Here is a 15,318-nt window from a genome sequence, read left to right on the forward strand (position 1 = left end):
TTTCTTGAGAGATTAGGATTCTTAAAATGTTCCCTAGGTGCTTACTGAAACTTCCAAGGCATGTGGAAAAGCTAATTATTCATGATGATATCCAGATCTGTTGGTATGCAACTTATGGTATTGGGTTTACTCTTCCCCCTGCATCTGCACCACCTCTCCCACTTCCAGGTGCTTAGAATATTTATTTACTGCATGCTGATTTGGAGGGTGAGAGAAATTCACAACTGGAATTGAGATTCCAGAGAGAAGAGAACTGCTATTTTGCCTAGTTCTCTCAGGTAGCTTTATAAGGATATGAACTTGGAATACTGCAATATGCTTTAAAAAGGAGGAGATCACATTTAATCTTGACTCATTTTAAAATATAATATCTTGATGCCTTTATTTTGGTCTGCACAGTCATCTATGCATACTTTAATGGAAAAGTTTAAAGACGTTTTCAGGTGCTAGAAAATAAATGAAAGGTTTGCTTTTTATTAATCACTCAAATGGTGGGAGAATTTGCTAGGTATTTTTGTTCTTAACTGTATAAGTACTTATGTTCTTGCCTCTGAGCTAAGATCAGGTTAGAGATTATGTTTCAGAAAAATGAGACATGGGTGCACTAAGAAGAGCTGAATATACTCACCGTGTAAGATACAGAACCAGTCTGTGCAGTACCCAGGCTGATAAAACCGAGGTATATAGGTAAATTTTAAGTTCATTGTCTGCCAAACCTCCCTGGCCCGGATCTGGCAAGAAGGGTTATAAAACAAATCCAAACTGCTGAATGAGAACTTAGTCCTAGATCACACATGGCCAGCAATTCCATGGGGGGAAAAAAAAATTACAGACACATTGCATCAAGTGGAAAAGTCAGTCAACTGTACAGGACAGCAGTATCCTTAAGTAGAAAGCACTTTCCGAAAATGGAATCGCCTCACACGCGATGTTCCTGCCTCCCTCCTGGGCAGTGGAGTGAACAATGGACAACGTGACATTCGGCCCCAAGCAAGAACTCTGTGTGGGCGAAGTCGGCTGAGATGGAGGTTGCCTCTTCCCTCCTACAATCACTAACAGCTGCTCATCACTTGCTGGACTATTACCTGTGGACTCTTGTGGCTAAATGGAAACATTTTAGCCAATAAAATGGAAACATTTTTATTATCTCTTGGGAAAGTCTACACCCTGCCAGTGGATTCTAATCCGGTGGCTGACAAGAGAAGTCTCAGATCCGTGTCCTTGATTCGGATCCTGGGGCCTGACCATAGCCGATTCCGGTTCCAGCTTACTGGACATGACTCTACAAAAACCTCGCGTTGACTGCCAGGCGGCGGCCTCAAAGACGCTTTCCACCGCGCCAGGACACCCGACCCTAGGGCAGCTCTCGAGGTTGACAGGCCCCTCGCTCTTCTACTGTTAGTCCGGTTCCGGCCGCTTCCTGAGGTTCCGAGGAAAGCCGGGAACCGAGGAGAAGATTGAGGTGATCCGGTGGGGGGCTCCCCGGGACCCCAGAGCCCGCCCAGAGGCGCTTGGCCCCACCCCAGAGCAGGCACCGCCCACTTTACGTCACGCGGCGGGGGCACGTCTCTTCGCCACGGGGGGCGATGGCGCCGTCACCTGGAGACAGTCGGGAACTAGTTCTCCCGGAAGTGACCTCACCGCCTCCTAGCGCGGCGTCCGATCCTACCGGAAGTGGCGGACGGAAGCCGGAGGGTCCTGTGCTGAGGCGGACGAGGTGACCTCGGTGTGTGAGTAGGGTCGCATCGCGCGGTCTCGGGGACCCCTGGAGGGTGGGGTTGCGCTCTAGGTTGGGAGGATGAGGAGCGCCGCGGAAGGACTCGGGTTGACGGCAGCAAGTCCCGGGCTTGAGCCCAACGCCTGTCCACCCTCCGTCTTGCAGAGGCCGCCGCGACCATGGGCCGCGAATTTGGGCATCTGACACGGGTGCGGCATGTGATCACCTACAGCTTGTCGCCCTTCGAGCAGCGCGCCTTCCCGCACTACTTCAGCAAGGGCATCCCCAACGTGCTGCGCCGGACTCGGGCGTGCATCCTTCGCGTCGCGCCGCGTGAGTGCCCTAGACTCCCATCCACAGGTGTGCTGCGGCTCCCCCCAGTGAGCACTCTGCAGCTCGCCATACACTCTTTCTCTTTCAGTAGTCTTGAATGCCGTTGAACTGGTCATATCCTCCCCATCTTACAGATGACGGAGTTGGGTCACAGAGAAATGACTGGCTCAAGGTCACGTGTGATTCCAGTGTCTCCCTCTGAGGTCACCTTTACCCACTTCTTTCTTAGCTGTGAACTGTTTTGTGTTAAAGGTGCAGCAGATAGTGATGATAGTTGCATATTTTGACTTTGCTAAAATCCACAGAAGTGTACATTTCAAATGGTTGAACAATGAAGTTTATGCTATGTGAATTTGACCTCAGTTTTTGGTTTTTTTTTTTTTTGACCTCAGTTTTTAAAGCATTTTAAAATGTGCAACAGGCGAGCGATAGGGAAGATTTGGTCACAATTCACAATTTTCCTGGATAAACCCCTTTCTTTTACACAGCTGAAAAGTGGATTTGAAGCGTAAGCTTTTTGATCATCTGGTTTAAGAGTGATTTGTTAAGAACTAGAGACAGGAAAGCAGAATATGAGGTGAATCAGAAAAAAGGACTGGGATCCATGTGTCTTGTATGTGCTCACTGCTTACTCTCATTTATTATTTTTATAGCGTTTGTAGTGTTTTATCTTGTCTACACATGGGGAATGCAGGAGTTTGAGAAATCGAAGAGGAAGAATCCAGCTGCCTATGAAAATGACAAATAAGCAACTCATCTGGATAATGGTTCCTTGTCTCTGAAAGACCCTTCTCTGGGAGAGGAGTGTATATTGTAGTGTCTTGAAGACACAATAAACTTGTTATGGACTTCACTGTTGTGATTTTGTGTGTTGTGTAAGCAGAGTCCTTGGATGTGACTGCCAATTTTCAAGTTCATAAATTCCCCGCCCCAGCATGATTCCTGAACCATTTTGGCTAGTCTGAGTTTTGGAAGGAGTGTGGCTCACCCCTTGTTCTGTAATCTACAAGACTGTAGCTGCAACTGAACAGTTGTGGGTGGCATCAACTGTAGGGAATGTTAGCTCCCTGCACACTGCTTCCATATTGACAATAAAATCTAGTAATTACTGTGTGTCAGGTATTGTTAGCCTTTTACACAAATAATGTCTTTTAAACCTCACAGCTACCTTTGGTGTGTTTTCCTTCACAAGTACCTTTGAAGTATCACCATTACACTTATTTTGCAGATGAGGACACAGGCAGAGAGGTTAAGTAATTTGCCCCAAATTATAAAACTAGTGAATGGTAGAATCTGGCACTAAAGTTTCTGTTCTTAAAGCTATGCTGGGAGGAAAAAAAAAAAAAGCTATGCTGTATTACATGATAGCTATCAAAGGAAGAGGTGAGGTGACTCCTTTACCTCTAGAACTGAGGTTAGCAAACTGGCTGTGTTTGTACCAGGCTGCTAAAAGTGCTTTTTAGCCATGTATGATCCATAAAACCAAAAATATTTACTCTTTGACCCTTTATGGAAAATGTTTACCCCTGTCTTAGAGCCTTTGAATTATCTTTCTAGTGGAAAAAGTACCCTTTTCCCTTCACCAGGAGATGGTGGGGGTAGGTGATGGAAGTTTACGCTTCTGGTTCCCTACTCCATTTCTAGAAACGTCCTCTCTTCTAAGGAGCTGTCCTGGTGTAGAGCAGCAGCTTCCACAGGGTAGGTCAACTTCTGGCTCAGGCTGTGTCTTTCCTTCTTACTCTTATTCCTGCCTGTCATGAACCAAAACTACCTCAAAAATCTGTAAGGTATCAGTAGATTGCATTGATTGTGAGGCAGGATAAGGAGGTACAGCTGAGACAAATAGACCTGGGGCCTATATCCTTTTAACTTGCTTCCCTAATGTGTGGTAAAGGCAAGAAACCCTCATTTTTGAGCTATGAACTGCTTACCCATAAAATAGGTATAAGACAAAGCCATAGGGCTGAGGTAACTGAAATGAGTGACATGTAAGTCTGGAAAGGTAGTGCAGGCCTAACAGAGCTGTGGTGTGATGAAAACTAGCCTCACCAAACTGTAATTTTCCTGTTTGGCTTCTTGTCCAAGTTTATTCCCAGGGCTCGCTGCCTGATATGCAACATATTTGGCTTATAGTCTCCTTTAAGAATCTGATGAAAGCTGTGAACTTAAAGAAGGTGTAAATGTACCCATTCTTAATCTTGCGTAGTCCAAACAGGTTCATGGGCCAGGGGAGGATCAATTACTGCCTTGACAGGCCATTGATCTCTGTTTCTTTTTTCCCCTCCAATTTTATTTATTTATTTATTTTTTCTTTTTTCCCTCCAATTTTAGCCCCAAGCTTCCTAGGTGGCATGGCCACCCTTGTCCCATCTTTGCGTCATTTTAGACTTATTTCTGGTTCTTTGAGTGCTTTGGAGATTCCAAATCAAACTTAACCCTTTCTTAGTCTAGACCAGGTACTGAGCCTTGTGGTCCAAAATCTTTTATCCCAGTAGTGCTCTACTGAGAAGACTGTCATAAGCCTTTCCATGCACTAAGCTTCTACTTCTAGATAAAATTGTTAAGCGCTGCTTTAAGCCTGTCCCTCACTAAAGGACCTCCCTCTCTGGTGACTCGGAGCTCTGTGTAGTAGGGTCCTGGAGGGTGGGGGTAGTGGTGGTGGTGAATGGTGTGGAATATGGATTATAGCTCAGTACATCTGTACATTACTGGGATCTGGGATCATTTTATGGACTATTCTATCTGGAAATTCATAAAGAAACTGAAAATGGGTGGTCTCTTAAGAGGGACCACTGTTGTGGGCCTCTATCCCTATAACCCATCCACTTGGAACCTCCAGCCCTGGTGTGGCTCCTTCACCTGCTGGGGCACAATCACATTTTCATTTAGCCCTCCTTTTCCCCAGCAATGCTCCTGCTCCCACAAAGGCATTTATCTCTGGTCTGCAGAATGCTGTGAAGGGAACACTTCCATCAGCCAACACGTTCCCAGAGATGCAGGCCCAGAAGTCCATGCCAGTTCTAGCCAGCAATTGAGCAAATACATTCTATTTGTTGAAGTTTTACCCGGAAAAGTTTTTCCATTTCAGTCTCTCATTTTTCATTAGGCATCTCCTACTCAGGGACAGCAAAAAAGTTTCCAGTTACTGTCAAGCCCTTCATGATCTTCCCTCCACCTGGAATGTGTTTCAAACAGCTGTTCATGTAGCTACCCTCTAGGTCTCCCATTTCACCCTAGGCACTTAACTGCAGAAACATAAAATCCCTCGGAGTTGTATTCAGAGTTACCAAAGCTGTAAGCTATCAACCATGCTTCAGTCTCACTTTCTTCTTGTAAATTAATCATTTGAAATCCCACATGTCAGTGCCTGGGAAGCCTCACAGAGGTGCTCCCATCCATCTCATTGACCCAAGAGACTAAAGCCTAAAGAGGGGCAGGGCCGGCCTCTGGTTAGCTACCCTCCGTAGGTTCCTGGCTTCTTTCCTGCCGAGCATTTCTTCTCCTTTTGGCTGCTTAGACCTTTCTGCTGGAGAAAGGAACATGCACTTTTATGTTGAGTCATTCAGCAAAATACTTGATTGTAGAGAGCTCCTGCACTTAAAAAATTTTTTTTTTTTAATTTCAGGAATAGGCCTTCACAGCTACTCAAGGGATGTGGGATGGCTGTGCCCACATCTGGACAATTCTGTCACTTCAGCTGAATGCTGTCTGGATGCCACTTTGCTTTTAAAAGTTTGATTTTAAATAAAACAACTACCAAGTTAGTATAGACACATATTGAAATACTCTCCCTCACAGTGATTCCTCCATGGGTAGTAACTAATGGATCTTTTCTTTTGGGGGGAGGGATGGCATACAAGATAGAGGCTTGGGCCACAAAGTCTTCTGCAGTGTTGTCACCCATGACAATGAATAGCCAGTCCTTTATTCCCCCTACAAAGAGGGTCCCCAAAGCCCCAGACCTTTCCCTTGGCTGTGGTATTGGCTTTGTAAGTTAACACAACAGGCTACTTTGATTTTGCCTGAAGTACAGGATGGGAGAAATGGAGGACTGGGAGAAACAGTCCATCTTGGGAATAAACCCTTTCCACATCCCACTTGGCACATCACTGAAGGCTTGTTAAGGGGAGGTTGGCCCTCAGCCCACAGACCCAACTGGCTCTAGGCTATCACGTTGTTCAGGCTTTTGCTTACTTCATCAGATTTCTGTTCTTACCCAATGTTCACTAGGTCACCTCACAGCCTCTTCTCCATCCCACAGAAGTTCCTAGTTAAGCCCCTACTTGAGGTCATGCTGTATCGAAGCTCAGGAGTAAAGGGAAGGAACAGCTAATTAGTCTCAAACTTGGAGGATTGGTTAGGTGAGTTTGGCATAGGTCTGCTTCTCCATGTTCCTTAAGTGCAAGCAGAGGTGTCTGTCTCCAGGCCTGGCCTGGCCTGGTCCTGAAAGGACTGGGAACAGGCAGATGGATGATCTGTGGTCCTACCCTACCCAACCCCAGCTCTGAGGTCTACCATACTACCCTTTACTTCCTTGGCAAGAGGACTGGTGACTGTCCTGCAGTACCTTCAGCTGTGCCACATCTCCACCACTTTTTCTTGGGGAACAGGCAGGCTCTCACCTGCATATCCAACCTGTGAAGATGAGAAGGGCTTAGGGAAGAGGTTATCAGCCAAATGTTCAGGGAGATACAAGGCAGAAAATAAAGATCTTGTTGCCTTTCTTGGCTTTTTCTTCCAGATCAAAGGAAGATCTGAAGTTTTATATATCTTTTTCACAGAATTCGAATTCACACCTTTCTCTACAAACTTATTAAAATATCTGTCATTTAATGAGTACCCATGGTTTAGGGACTTGCAGGGGTTCCTACTTAAGGTGACAAATGTTTTGGGCTTTGGAGAGATCTAAGCTCTATGCCTGCTTCCCTCAAGTTGATGGATGTGCTCTGTAAAAGGCTCAGTCATGTACTGGCAGGAAAGCTAATAATTCAAGGTTTGCAATATCTGTCACCACTGTCAAGCTTTCACTGACTTAGGAGGCCCTGCTATTTCCTCAAATTTTAAAGATAGAAACAAAGTCAACCAATAATTAATTTGCCCATGACTGAAACGTGTCAGTCCTGATTGCCCTTCCCCTGGGAGATAGCAGGTAGGTCGGGCTTTGAATTTTCTGCTGCTGGGTTTCCATTTTCTAGACAAATGATGTGGAACAAATAATTAGGGTGACAGTCAATCTATACAAACAAGGATCTGGGGCACTGTGTAGGCAAGTCTGACTGAAGCATCCTCCCCCATACATCTTTCCACTGAAGGGAGATAAGGGCCATCCATATCCAATTGCCTGTAACAAAAGAGATCAGTGCTTCTTTCTTAAATAAGCTGAAAGGATTCAACACTGTTTCTAAAGACCTCACCTCATTATGAGAATTCTATTTTGATTAGTGATTTCACTGAGCTATTTTGGAATGAAAATGTGGCGAAGTGCCTGGTCTCCCTCAATGGCTTCACGTGGCTTTTCAAAGGGGAGGAGGTAGTGCTGACTTTTGGTAAAATGGGTGAAAAAGTCCGAGCCAGCAACACAAAGTCCAGATGAGGGATCAGTAAATACGTGCCTGGGAGGCAGGCCTTGAACACATTCCTCTCTGGTAGACATTAACTTATTAAACTGACCTTGACTGCAAATATAGACTTTGCCCCCATCTTACCTGGCAACCAAAAAAGAGGTGGGTCTGTCTATAAAAAGAAGTGGGTACTGTTCCCAGCCTTCAGGCTCTTGGATCCCCTCTATCAAGATGTGGCACCTTAAACTCTTTGCACTACTTATGATTTGCATGTTGCCGTTAGCCCAGGTAAGGACTGGATATGTATGTGGGTGTGTGGGGATGGTAGCGGTGGAGGTGGAACTGTAGGCAGAAATTGAGAGCCAGACTCAGTCCTGAGGAATGGACCCCTCTGCTCTGAGTCTACAGCATCTGGGGGTGGGGGTGGGGTGGGGTGGGGTGGTGATCATTATTCTAAGATAAACAGTAAGGTTTCAACTCTTCTACATCTGAGGTGGCTATGTGTTCGCCCTACAGGTAGATGGCTCTCCAATACCAGAACTGAGTTCAGCAAAGAGAAGGCCGAGGAGAATGACCCCATTTTGGAGGGGGGTTTCCCTCAGGCCGATTGGAGCCTCCTGTCGGGATGATTCTGAATGTATCACGAGGCTATGCAGGTACTCCACAAACCTGCAAGCAGGGCTGGCTGGACCCAAGAGGCCTGGGAAGCTGGGCAGAGGAGAGATCAGCACATACAGACCGAATAGTGAAACGGGTGGAGGACTGCCTGGGCCAAGGATAGGGGCTCCATGGAGGACAGTCCCTCAAGAGTTAAGAGCCAAGAACCGCTGCATACCAGTACCCTGACAGAGTAGTACCTTTCCTCTCTCTGCTCTCCCCTGAGACTGGATACCAAGCACAGGAAGGAAACGAAGCAGGGGTGGCTCTGGGCACTGCCAGACCTTGTCCTAAAAATCACCTTTCTCTTCCCTTAGGAAAAGACGCTGCTCCCTAAGTGTGGCCCAGGAATGATGTACATACCACGGAAAAAAAGGACAGCACTTGCCTACAACAATGCTCCGTTCTATGGAATATTGACTAATTAACTGCATTTGGCTGGAGACACTTAAGTAAAGCAATCTTGTTTTTAAATGTTTAAAGGCAGATATACGCTTTAAATTGGTCTCCGTTTCTTCTTAGAATGTTGATATGTAGATAAGCATAACTAAACTTGTTAACTTAAGAGTTTATTTTTCTATGGATACTATTAAATGTCTCAAACTGAAATTTTGGCAGCCTGGAATTCACACTTCTGAGGGGAAGGATTCATTTTGTATACTACAGAAAACCCAGCATTGCCTAATGATAATGTGTTAACTTCTCAATCTGAAAACTTCAGTAAGAGTTAACATTTCTTCAGGTAATAGAAACACAATGGCAGGCTAAAGGCAAAAGTTTAGTAATAGCTAGTGATTAACCTCAGCAAGTTCATTAACTATGGCCCTGGATCTTAACCCTTCATTGCATGTAAAGAACATGCAGTGAGGTGCAAAGACAGGCAATATTGGTTTGTCTATGAACAGAGTGAACCAGAAGAAAAACCTAGTTAAATGAAACAATTACAGCCCAAGCCACCAAGAATAACAATAAGGATGTGTATGAGATTTCTGCTGGAGCAGGGAGAATTATGATCTATGCAGAGGGACCCATGGCCAGCCAGTCCAGAATTTCTGTAATCAGAAATTAAGACCTGCACTGGTGGGACCAGACTCTAAAAGAAGAGTAGCACTGGACCCTAATATACAAAACAGAAAGTACACAAAAAAGGCAAAGTAAGAGTTGAAAAAGTATAGAGAGCACACTGTTTATAAACTTTAATACAGAAAATCTATTTGATATTTATTAAACTTAGTTTCTCCAGCTATGGTTTGGCATTATACAAAGCATCTTAATGACACAGTAGAGTTAAAAAGATCTTTACAAATTGAAATGTGATACCCTTGTCTCCAAATATTTTAAATGCCATAAATTTGTTTAAAAATACACATTAAACGCATGTTTGACACTCTAAACTTTCTATAATCTCAATACCACAAAATACATATAATATACTATACAGATGTGGAAAAATCTAGTTAGTATATAATACTTTGCTCACCATTAACAGCTTTATTATGTGAAATGCACATACTGACTTAGAAATCCTAGCTTTTGAGCCCCAAAGTACCTCTGAAATTTTAATGTATTGCAACAAATAAAAATCACAGTATATAATTGAAATTTTGGTTGAAAATGTCAGATGCCTAAATATTTTGGATAAAAGAAATGTAAAACAAAGATTTGGATCATGTATAAAATAAAGGCATCCTATCAGACGCTAACAGTACCTTTCTGCAGAATCAACAAGGCTTTTAATTTATCAGTGGCATTACCTCCCCTCCAAAACCCTCCCCAAATATCAAACCATTATTCACCAAATAATTTTAATTAAAAAAAAAAAGGATTTTCAATAAATATATAAGCATTTATGTCCTCCATATACAAAATTTCTTAAAACCATTCAAAACGGAGGCTAGATAGAAATTTTCCTAACTGTGCTTACCAACCCCACATCTGGTCCTCAAAGGTGACGCCTTTTCAGGCACTTCCACCTGGGCCAGCTCTGTTGGTGAGCTCTGCCCATTCCCACCCCACCTCGACCCCAGTACTGTTGAATGCTCATGTCAATGATCTGCCGGGTGTGTGCATGACGTTGTAAAATGGGGACACTTCTTGAACAGCAACAACAAACTCAACAGTATGGATAATTATGGCATTGATCTGAAAGGCAGCATTTCCAAATAGATGTTTTCCAGAGAGGAACACAGTAGGCAGAAAATTCCAGTGGTAAAAAGCTGAAAAGAAACCCCATGTGGGAGCAGTAAGAGGTCAAAACAGTATTACTAGAATTTCTGGGTGGGAGTTTTTCCCCCATGCTCTAAACTAGAGCACCTTTTGGCTGTTTCTTTTTAAGAATGGGAATTTATGCTTAGCTGAGGAACAGTGGGCAAGGAGAGGTCAAAGCTGACATTCCCCAAAGTCAACTTCATTATATGACGATTACTTTGGTTGCTATTTTAGGTTGCTTAAAGATTGGTTTAGACTTAACTCTAATGCCTTATTCTGTGACCAAATGCCATCAAAAAGAAAAAAAGAAGATATTCTTTCCATTCGCTTTTTGGGAGACTGTAAGTTCTTTTTAATTAACCATATGGTTTGAGTGAACAGAATCTGCATTTGCTTTACCAACTATTAATAACTTACTTCCTATTACTTGTTGGCTTAGTTATAGGGTCTAGGGGTCTAAAATGAATTTCTCTATTAGTGAATATGTGAAAGAAATGCTCACAAACATGAACAATTTGGCCTCTTGTCACTATATATTCTAAGTCATTCAATACTTATCTCTTATATTTATATTACTGAATAGCAACCTTAGATGTGCAATATTATTTATTATTGGAAAAAATTCTGCCTCTCCAACACACAGATACATGAAATTGAAATGAAATCTGTGTTCCACATAATTAGGGAATATGAGTTATAGGAATCTAGATGGATTTGAAATGTTTTGCTTTGCAATTTACTTAGGATTAAAAAACAATCTTCACAATCTGCCTAAAACATCCTTCCCAGTAGATGTTCCTGGGACCCAGAGGCAAACTTCTATAATTCAAAATACATAATGAGGCCCTTTTGTTCAATTAGCAACTGGAAAATTAAAACCCTTCCCACCCTGTATGAGCCCTATAATACTACAGAAGGGCTCAAATATATTTTAAAAGTTAATTTACTACAAATCATAGTAATTAAGCTTTAACAATCTAAAAGGAATACACATTGCACCCTTGAACATTAATATTCAAGGTGTCAACAAGAAAGTGTCTTAGATCAATAAATAATGTGGAAATAGTTGCACTAAGCTAAAATACTAAACACACACATTTCTGACAAACTAATTTCATGTTTTCATACATACATACATATATATAAAGTGTGTATGTGTATATAATTTTAAAATCCAAAGCTGCACACCCTCACACTTAGAAGAGTGCACAGCGTACCTCTCCTCTACACGACCAGGCATCGCTGACTGGAGCAACTACAGACTGTTCTGAAACTCCACAGAGTGCTGCCGGCCTCCAGAGCCAGAACGTTCATTTACAACAGGTGTGTTTTGCAGGCCTTGCTTCAACAACACAAGCTTATTCAATAAGGTAATTTCTCAAAGTCATTGTCATTAAATACAAAAATGATGCTGTCTGATCTAGCTGATTAGACCTTTCTTGAATGAAAAGAAATGAACAACGATTAAAAAACAACAAACAACAGCAAACCTAATAAAGCCACAAGTGTGTCGTTCAAAGTGCAACCCAGACACCTGCGCATCCATCAGCGCGAGAGCCCCCCCGAGCACAGGCATGTGTGGGCATGTGCACACATTACTCCAGACAGCTCTTACACTGGAGAATGAACTAGTGATGGTCAACCTCCTCTACTCTGCAGCAACTACAGCTGTGAATTTATCTGAAGTATTCACTGCTTATAAAATCAGTTAACTACTTGCCCAGAAAAAGGTGGCACTGAGGCAAGAAATGGGCTGAATGCTCCCCAGTCAGGCTGGGCCTAGGCTGGACTGTGGAAACTTGAATCACCTGGAGGGGAGTGTTCCCCACAGCCCGGCCTAGGCTGGGCAATATTATACCATGTGACAACTTCCTCCACTGTAATCTGTTCGCTGGTTGCCAGTGGTGTGGCTGCTGCCTCCTGGCATACAAGTGTGGTCATAAGAGCAGTCAACAGAACAATTTTTAAAATAGTTGCTATTTTTATAATTAACTATATTAAATACAAGTCTTAGGCTAAGTAAGTTTTAGCCACTTGTCAAAATCAGTTTTAAGTATTTAGAGAACACTGAAGACACCCACTGAGGAAGGAGGAATGGTCGCCTGTGAAGGAGTCCCAAGTACGTGCTAGAACAGATGCAGACGGACACAACTTCTGAGGAGATGGACACAGACGAGAGGGAGTGGTGTTTCCACAGACTTTTACACTGAAAATTCAACTGTTTAGAAAAGGAGTTTGATCCACTGCCCATTACCACCTAGTGGGAAAAACCCTCCACAATTAAAAGCTTAAAAAACTAATTTCCCAAGAATTAACACAGTTTTAGAGACAGAATATTTTAGCACAGCACCATAAAACATGCAGGAAATTCTGCTTTAACAAATTATCAGTGTGACCTGGGAAATAAATGTTCCTGCTATCTTTCAGGACTCACAAGAGACTAGAACACACTGGAACTCAGAAGTGCCCCACAGGCTGCTGTTGCTGAAAGTCTAAAAGCTCAAAGGATATTTTTTCCATTTCCAAGATATCACAGAAAATTAAGGAATCAGAGTCAGAGAAATTAGAGAAGAACAGGACAAACATTTACTTTGATTAACTGTGGCAAGTTTCTTACTGAATAACCACCATGGATCATAGAGAAGATGTCGTCTTTTTGTTTTTTAGAAGCTGTCTTCTTAAGGAAAACTGTCCCTAAAACACACTAAGATAAAATTAGCAAGATATTAGAGGCAATTTTCTCCAAGGGAAAATTGTTAAATTCAACATAAATTAAGGATCTGAATCTTCAGTGATATGCAAAAAAACAACTTGAGGTACAAAACCATTAAGAAGCTCAGATGAGGCCACAGGACAAAAAAAGTTAACTAGCTTCGTAAGTATAGATTCAGACACAGAGGGGCCACTACACCACTGGGCTTAGAGATTTTCTATCCCTTCTTTCTCATTTCAAACCTTAGCAATCATCTATAAATAACAGGGCAATCCTTTTTTCTGATTGGATGGATTCATTTTTGGAATTGGGAGGACAAACTATTTTTTGAAGCAGCATTACCCAATAGGTTAGACTAAGTCATGTACCAAAGCATTAGCTTTTCTGAAAGAATTAATCTTTATGTGACCCTAAAGGACAACTGAAAAGGAAAGAGAATTTAACATTATTACTACAGAAGACCAACCATACAGGTGATCTGCTCCTAGTGTAAAACTTCATCTGTAAACAATCCATAGAGTCTTCATTTAAAGATAAGATTTAAGGCACACCAGACATGATAGGGGCACTAAAACAAAAGACAGAAGGTATATCTCTCACCTTTAACTCCTATCTGCACCTTCTAAGGGAAAGGTACTTTGATATACAACTCTTAACAGAGCTGGCTTATTAAGCTCTACTCCTGCTCCCCTCCCCTTCCCAAGAGAGCTCACACTGAACCAAGTTAGGTACTTTTCTAGTGCGAATTTTCTGATCCCATCAGAAACATATATCATTGATGAAGGCTTTCAAAATACAAAGGTAGTAAACATAAGATAGGTTTAAAAGGTGAAATTCATCATCTCTATATCAGGCATTAGAACCCTAAGTTGTATAGCAAAAAGCACACACACCAAAGCTCCAGGCCATTTTACATCAGTCACAGCATGCTCCTACCGGAGCATCACAATCTAGTGTGGGAAAAAATTTTTTTAATTAAAATTCTGAAGAGAGATTTTTACCCTACAAACATCATCAATGAAAGAGATATAGGCGGCAACCCTCAGGAGTTGGATCATCCTTTGTTCAACAGTAACTTATTCTGTTTCAGTTAAGTGTCAAATTATTAGTAACAACAACAACAACCAAACATATGATTTAATAAAATCCATAAGGTTCAAGATTGTCCTTTTATGAAACCCTTCACATGATATGCTTCTCCTAGAAAGTTTGCCTGCCCTCTTTTGTAATGCATTAAATGCAAATTACAGTCACCTTGTGATTGCTATAGTGTTATTAACACATGTTCACAGTTCTTGAAATAATGCATACCAAATCAGAAACATTTCACTTTACATTCATGTAGACTGCCATCTTCTCATATTTAAGTGATTTTCCATGTGTAGAAGAATATCCTTAATATTGTACTAAGTATAAATTCTGCAATAATAAAATTGTACTTAAGATCTGAAGTAATATCAGGTAGTAGGTGTAGAAAGAACATGTCCATATTCTAGATAAACCAACTCTTACTCTTAGAAGAGCTACCACAAAAAGACATTACTTTAAGGTAACAAAGCTCCCAAAGTATATAAATAAAGTCTACATTAAATTTACATAAAATATTCAACAGAGTAAATTTATAGGCAGAAATAACTAAGTTTTAAACTAGCCCCAATCTGGGAACTTAAGAAAATTAAAATAAATAGAATTTCAACAAATTAGTAATGAACTGCAACTGAAATTTCAATATTATAGTTCATTGAAACCAACTATCAACATGCTGCAGATTTAAAAGCATTTAAATAACTTTTCATATTGGGAATATTGGAGGGTCAAATGACATGACTTTGGGTTATAAAAAAAAAAATGCAGGAACCAGGGAAGAGAAAACCATTCCTCATTCTTAGTGTCAACTAGGTGGTGTGTTATGGCAGTTTTCCTTTGTGACATGACACAGTGTTGTGGAGAAAATCAGAGGCAACGAGATTGTGTTCCGTTCAGGATATCAACTTGGCATCCTGGCGAAGCCAGTGCAGTCCCTGCCGGGTGTAACGAACTAGGTCTGTCATGATGCTTGCATTAAAGATGAGAGGGCCCATTACTTTATCCAGTTCAGCAAAGAATTCTAGAAAATCAAAAACACTCAT

General features: G+C 41.9%; 3 protein-coding genes across 8 annotated transcripts in view; 2 read left to right on the forward strand and 1 right to left on the reverse strand.

The window, feature by feature from the left end:
• Positions 1–1,568: 1,568 nt before the first annotated feature.
• On the forward strand, positions 1,569–2,903 carry LOC133062370 (cytochrome b-c1 complex subunit 8). Of its 3 annotated transcripts, none has more exons than XM_061151289.1 (3): positions 1,569–1,726; positions 1,883–2,077; positions 2,704–2,903. In XM_061151289.1, exons 2-3 carry the CDS (start codon positions 1,897–1,899, stop codon positions 2,796–2,798), a joined length of 276 nt encoding a protein of 91 aa, XP_061007272.1. In that variant the 5' UTR covers positions 1,569–1,726; positions 1,883–1,896; the 3' UTR covers positions 2,799–2,903. The 3 variants fall into 3 exon arrangements, with proteins under 3 accessions (XP_061007272.1, XP_061007274.1, XP_061007273.1); XM_061151291.1 differs by having other exon boundaries at positions 1,883–2,050; XM_061151290.1 differs by having other exon boundaries at positions 1,598–1,730.
• Positions 2,904–7,011: 4,108 nt separating this feature from the next.
• Positions 7,012–9,297, forward strand: LEAP2 (liver enriched antimicrobial peptide 2). Its single transcript, XM_061151297.1, has 3 exons — positions 7,012–7,899; positions 8,128–8,267; positions 8,586–9,297. Exons 1-3 carry the CDS (start codon positions 7,843–7,845, stop codon positions 8,620–8,622), a joined length of 234 nt encoding a protein of 77 aa, XP_061007280.1. The 5' UTR covers positions 7,012–7,842; the 3' UTR covers positions 8,623–9,297.
• A 143-nt stretch (positions 9,298–9,440) lies between these two features.
• AFF4 (ALF transcription elongation factor 4) overlaps positions 9,441–15,318 on the reverse strand; it is a 79,370-nt gene continuing 73,492 nt past the window's right edge. For all 4 annotated transcript variants that reach the window (XM_061151295.1, XM_061151296.1, XM_061151293.1 and 1 more), the window contains one exon: positions 9,441–15,296. In XM_061151295.1, coding sequence (XP_061007278.1) covers positions 15,169–15,296 — 128 coding nt within the window. In that variant the 3' untranslated portion in view covers positions 9,441–15,168. The remainder of the gene's footprint in view (positions 15,297–15,318) is intronic.

The sequence above is a fragment of the Dama dama genome, chromosome 9, assembly GCF_033118175.1.
Source record: "Dama dama isolate Ldn47 chromosome 9, ASM3311817v1, whole genome shotgun sequence".
NCBI lineage: Eukaryota > Metazoa > Chordata > Mammalia > Artiodactyla > Cervidae > Dama > Dama dama.